Below are 6,426 nucleotides of genomic sequence, written 5' to 3'. Positions count from 1 at the left end.
ATATGTGGAATGTGTTATCGAAAGAAAATTGATTCGCAATGCTTACCTTTCATGACAATGTCAACACTGCTAAACCACTTGATAGGCCTTACGGCCAACATCGAACTTAATGGTTGGTCAGTGATCTATTGTGTTGGCCTTAATAACCATCCAGAGGTTGATAGGACTTAAGCCCAACACCAAACCGAAAACAGATGGAATGGTGAACCTTCTTCTTGAGGTTATCTTGAGATGATTTCGGGGTTTTAGTGTCCCCGCGGCCCGGTCCTCGACCAGGCCTCCACCCCCCAGGAAGCAGCCCGTGACAGCTGACTAACACCCAGGTACCTATTTTACTGCTCTTACTGTTATAAACTTACAAGTTTATAACCTTCCGTTATAAACTTGTGGGGGAATAGCAGGTGTACTATACAGTCCTATCATTATTGGAGGCTCGACTGAACCTCACACCTGTGATGTATGGAGGTGGTGGTAGTGGTGTATGAGTATAATTTTGTATAATGATGCTTCGTTGTATGATAGTGGAGTTGCATGATGACGGTGTTGTATGACAGTGCTGGTGTATGATGACAGTGTTGTATGATGGTTGTGATAATGAAGAATGGGAAACGTGTTACCATTTAGACTATGAATTTGTATTTTAATGCACAGCTGTATTAATGGTGGAGTTTGGAGGTGACATGGTGTAGTTGCGTTTGTGTATTTTCGTGGCTCTGGTTTTGTATATGTGACAACTCACATAATTGTGAGTTGTCACATATACCATTGTGCTCACCTAATTGTGCTTGCGGGGGTTGAGCTTTGTCTCTTTGGTCCCGCCTCTCAACTGTCAATGAACTGGTGTACCGATTCCTGAGCCTACTGGGCTCTGTCATATGTACATTTGAAACTGTGTATGGAGTCAGCCTCCACCACATCACTGCCTAATATATTCCATCCGTTAACTACTCTGACACTGAAAAAGTTCCTTCTAACGTCCCTGTGGCTCATTTGGGTACTCAGTTTCCACTTGTGTCCCCCTTGTTCGTGTACCACCAGTTTTGAATAGTTTATCCTTGTTTACCCGGTCGATTCCCCTGAGGGTTTTGTAGGTTGTGATCATGTCTCCCCTTACTTTTCTGTCTTCCAGTGTGTGTGTGTGTGTGTGTGTGTGTGTGTGTGTGTGTGTGTGTGTGTGTGTGTGTGAAGACTCTGAAGGAATCCTATTGTTATATACACACACGCACAAGGAACGAAACACCGTGTCCGTGACTGATGTTGTTTCTCGGGTACAGCTCTGTTGCTGCTGCTGTTGCTACTGTTGCAGCTGCTACTGTTGTTACTGCTGATATTGTTGTTGCTACTGTTATTGTTGTTGCTGCTGCTGCTACTACTGCTGGTGCTGTTGCAACTCCTGCTTTTGTTGCAACTGCTGTTTCGGCTGCTATTGCTGCTATTACTACTACTACTGCTGCTACTGTTGCTGCTGCTACTGTTGTTGTTGCTGCTACTATTGCTGCTGCTGGTACTGTTGCTACTGTTGCTGTTGCTGCTACTGTTGTTGTTGCTGCTACTGTTGCTGCTGCTGCCAAGCCAGCGTACGATTGTGGCAGCATAACCTCTTTAAATCGAGCGGCGATAGTTCGTGTGCTGGCGTAATTGGATCTTTCCCCTCGTCATATACTACAGTAATGGCCGGCCTTGTGTCACACAGGCACAACCTCCCCCCAGTCTCGCCAGGTTCATACTCCCATCTCTAGACTGTTGCATTCCCAGCCTATTGAGAGGACGTGGCGTAGTCTCCTCTTGACCCGGACGTTTCATTCGTGATGCATATTTCTAAATTTAGTTAGGATTTTTTTGTTATGCATCTATCCTTTGCTGGAGATGATAATTAACAAGTTTTTTTTTGGTATTAATACAGCAGCGAGGACGTTGTGTTATGTGTGTGTGTGTGTGTGTGTGTGTGTGTGTGTGTGTGTGTGTGTGTGTGTGTGTGTGTGTGTGTGTGTGTGTGTGTGTGTGTGTGTGTGTACTCGCCTAGTTGTGCTTGCGGGGGTTGAGCTTTTGGCTCTTTGGTCCCGCCTCTCAACCGTCAATCAATCAACCGATATTTTTTCCACGCACGCACACACACACACACACACACACACACACACACACACACACACACACACACACACACACACACACACACACACACACACACACACACACACACAGAGGTATGAGGTATGCCCCGGGACCAAAGAGCCAAAGCTCAACCCCCGCAAGCACAAATAGGTGAGTACACACACACACACACACACACACACACACACACACACACACACACACACACACACACACACACACACACACACACACACACACACACACGGGAGGCGGGAACCAAGAGTCAATGCTCGATCCTGCAAGCACAAATAAGTGAGTATACACACTCACAACTGCGGCGTATGCGAGGCTGGCTAATATCAGTACTGCCTTCAGGAACTTGTGTAAAGAATCATCAAGAACCTTGTATACCACAGATGTAAGATCAATCCTGGAGTATGCGGCCTCAGCATGGAGCCCGTACCTTGTCAAGCCCAAGGCGATGCTTGAGAAAGTTCAGAGGCATGCCAATAGGCTAGCCCCAGAACTAAGAGGCATGAGTTACGAGGAAAGGCTGTGTGAAATGCACCTCACGACACTGGAAGACAGAAGAGTAAGGGGAGACATGAACACTACCTACAAAATTCTCAAAGGAATTGACAGGGTTGAAAAGGATAAACTATTTAACACAGGTGGTACGCGAACAAGGGGACACAGGTGGAAACTGAGTACCCAAATGAGTCACAGGGACGTTGGAAAGAACTTTTTCAATGTCAAAGCAGTTAGCAGTTGGAATGCATTAGGCACACACATTATTCACAACTAGGTGAATACACAGGAATCAGTCCGTAATGTAATGTGGTGGAGGCAGACTCCAAACACAGTTTCAAATGTACATATGATAGAGCCCAATAGGCTCAGGAACCTGTACACTAGTTGATTGACAGTTGAGAAGCGGATCCAAAGAGCCAGAGCTCAACTCCCGCAAGCACAACTAGGTGAGTAGACGTGAATCAGCCCGTAGCAGCGGTCTAACTCCCTGGTACCTATTTACTGCTAGGGGAACAAGGCCTCAGGATGAAAGAAACTCTGCCCGTTTGTTTCCGCCTCAGCCGGGCATCGATCCCCGGACCCCTAGAACTACGAATACCGAGCGCTGTCCACCCAGCCGTCATGCCCCTAGAGCCTCTGTGTGTGTGTGTTATGGGGTCGGTTGTTTAAGCCTTCATTGTTCATACGTACTTAATCCAAACTTTTATTTCTCTCTGTTTTTAGTACACTTTTATATTATCTCTATTAATATTTTCTTATTTAGCTCCTTATTCTCTCTCTCTCTCTCTCTCTCTCTCTTCTCTCTCTCATCTCTCTCTCTCTCCTCTCTCTCTCTCTCTCTCTCTCTCTCTCTCTCTCTCTCTCTCTCTCTCTCTCTCTCTCTCTCTCTCTCTCTCTTTCTCTGTCTGTCTCTCTGTCTGTCTGTCTGTCTCTCTCTCTCTCTCTCTTTCTCTGTCTGTCTCTCTGTCTGTCTGTCTGTCTCTCTCTCTCTCTCTCTCTCTCTCTCTCTCTCTCTCTCTCTCTCTCTCTCTCTCTCTCTCTCTCTCTCTCTCTCTCTCTCTCTCTCTCTCTCTCTCTCTCTCTCTCTTTCTCTGTCTGTCTCTCTGTCTCTCTGTCTGTCTGTCTCTCTCTCTCTCTCTCTCTCTCTCTCTCTCTCTCTCTCTCTCTCTCTCTCTCTCTCTCTCTCTCTCTCTCTCTCTCTCTCTCTCTCTCTCTTTCTCTGTCTGTCTCTCTGTCGGTCTGTCTGTCTGTCTGTCTCTCTCTCTCTCTCTCTCTCTCTCTCTCTCTCATCAGTCTTAACCTCATCACCAATACTACCAACCTCTTCCATGGAACCTAAGATGGCCAAGATTTATCAAACATTTACATAACCTCCTACGAAACCTGTACATCTTGCCTTACTCATGGCGGCTTAGTCTATATTTATCAAACAGTTTGCGAGGTCGTTCTCGACCCAAGGTTATTGTTACAGACAACCTCGTAGCCTTTAGGAGCTCGTAAACGGTTTAATAAATACACAGTAAGTCGCCATGATTAAGGAAAACATGAACAGGTTCCGTAAATGGACACTTAAGAGCGTGATGAATTCTGAACCAGCTTTCTCTGGAGCTCTCAGAGCTCTAGTAAGGAAGACTGAAGAAGAGAGAGTGCGTTAGTACCCTCCTCCTCCTCCTCATCTTAACACAGACAACACAAGCCATCGTGAAAGCCTCCAACAACTTTGCATAAAGAATTCGAACACTGTAGTTGTTCGAATTCTCACTTCCCCCATCTTTACTGGTCGTTAAGTACTCATAGGTAAGTACACTCTACTATTTTTTTTTATATTTACATGCAGATCATGCTAATCAGTACAGGAAAATATACACAAGAAGATTAATACAAACGTACATATTCATAGGCAGGAAGGGCACACTAAGACAGAAACACGTTATCACATAACATGAGAATATGACAGGGGACAGAAACCCAAAAGTAAAGAAAGACACCCACACAGGCCAGACGAGCCCACAGCAAATACCTCTACACGTATTTGTTCGGAAACTGTTTTCTCGGAAACCGGAGACAGTACGCCTCCCAGCGCAGCCACAGCTCAGGGTACTCATCACGACGAAAGCGCTGATAAGGAGGCACCATAATTTCCGGTACTCGGGGGACCCGAATAATATCAGGCTGAACGGGAAGCGACGCCACCAGTTCCCACAAGACGGGCAGCCGGTCATCAGTCAAAACATCATTCAGATCATCAACAGGCTGCAGACCAGCACTAGGCACAGCACCCATCGAGGGGGGCAACCGCATCCCTGGAACGGGACGGCAGCACGGAGGCTGGCAACACAGCCTGCGGGAACTCGGCGGGCAGCACCCCGGCTGGCGACACAACATTCACAGGACCGGGCACCGGCACAGACATCCCCCACGGCTGACATCCTTCTTCAAGACTACCTCAAGGCCACGGCTTGCACCAGCATCCGCACAATCCTCCAAAGGAGAAGGGACCATCTTCCACTGCGGTGAACCCCCCTGCAGGAGAAAAAATCAGAGGTTAAATCGGAAATATCTCCACCGGCAGCAGCAGAAGGCACATGAACCTCCGCCACCATCGTCGAAGCAGGCACCTCCACCCCACCTACATCCGTAGACCCGCAGTCGTCAGTCACCCACGTCGGCCCAGGCAGAAGTAGAACGTCGCGAACGCTTGGGATCCGGCTGCACGTCGTCAGAGCCTGAGGCGGAACCTGAAGCTTGGAGAACACAGGGCGGGCGCACCTGCGCACGACGCAAGACGGCAGAAGCGTCAAAGACACGAGGGACCGGCCCCGACACAGCAGGAGGCTCCGCACCCACTCCACCACCGAGCACGGCCGGGACAAGCGGCGGGGACGTAGAGAGACAGGAGCCACAGGAGAAGGCAGAGGGTCAGGCGCAGGAGGACGGAGAAGCAGACAGTGGAGATAGAGAGGGAGCATCCTGGAGACCCACAGCAGCACCAGGAACGCCATCCGGAACAGTACCCCCAACCGAGGGCGACACAACCCCCGGAGTAGAAGCCCCACCAACAGCAGGCGCACCGTCCGACACGGGACACGACACAGCAGCCACAGAGTCGTCCACAACCACACCCACCGAGTCCTCCACCACAACTAGCGGCGGGAAATCTTCCTCGCGAAAAAAGTTTCAACGGAGCGACGACATTCGCCGAGCACCCAGCAGCCATGTGGCCCGGCCCAACAGACCACTGCGGATACAGGTGCGTGACTGACGTGCGTGGTACACATGGACGTAATACCCCATGACCCGCACAGAGGACGGTATGTCCGACCGCAGCCGCATCCCCAGAGTGTGAAAATTGGTCCGAACACCCATGATTTTCCCAGAGGAAAGCAGATGCAATCTGACACTCACGACAGTGCCATACCGCACGAAATACCTCCGCAGCAGCTCCTCTGGGACCTCGAGGGACGTACCAGGTACACTAATGAAGGTAAGGGCACCACTTCGGTCAGAGACAACGACCGAACCAGCAGCGTCCGGCAGCGGAAACGACCGCCCCTCGTAACGGCGCTAAACCGCCCAATAATCCTCTTCTGCAGCAAACTTCGCGATAGCGCGATGGAAAGATACCAACTCCACTCCATAGATCGCAGCCACATCAACTCGTAGCATATCACACAACACAAGTAGATAAACGACATGTGAGATTAAGAAACAAGTAGTGTATTGTGAAGATTAATAATAAACAGCAGCTCTCCTATGACTGTAATGTCTCCATTGCTCAAACAATTGTGTATTAGCAATAAG

The 6,426-nt window shown here is 49.0% G+C and overlaps 1 protein-coding gene across 1 annotated transcript; it reads left to right on the top strand.

Moving 5' to 3' along the window:
• The first annotated feature begins 1,254 nt into the window (after positions 1-1,254).
• On the top strand, positions 1,255-1,638 carry LOC138362988 (antifreeze protein Maxi-like). Its single transcript, XM_069321581.1, has one exon. The coding sequence runs from the start codon at positions 1,255-1,257 to the stop codon at positions 1,636-1,638; it is 384 nt and encodes a 127-aa protein (XP_069177682.1).
• The last annotated feature ends 4,788 nt before the right edge of the window (positions 1,639-6,426 follow it).

This window comes from Procambarus clarkii, chromosome 1 (assembly GCF_040958095.1).
Source record: "Procambarus clarkii isolate CNS0578487 chromosome 1, FALCON_Pclarkii_2.0, whole genome shotgun sequence".
Taxonomy (NCBI): domain Eukaryota; kingdom Metazoa; phylum Arthropoda; class Malacostraca; order Decapoda; family Cambaridae; genus Procambarus; species Procambarus clarkii.
This window is presented reverse-complemented; position numbering and strand designations above follow the sequence as displayed.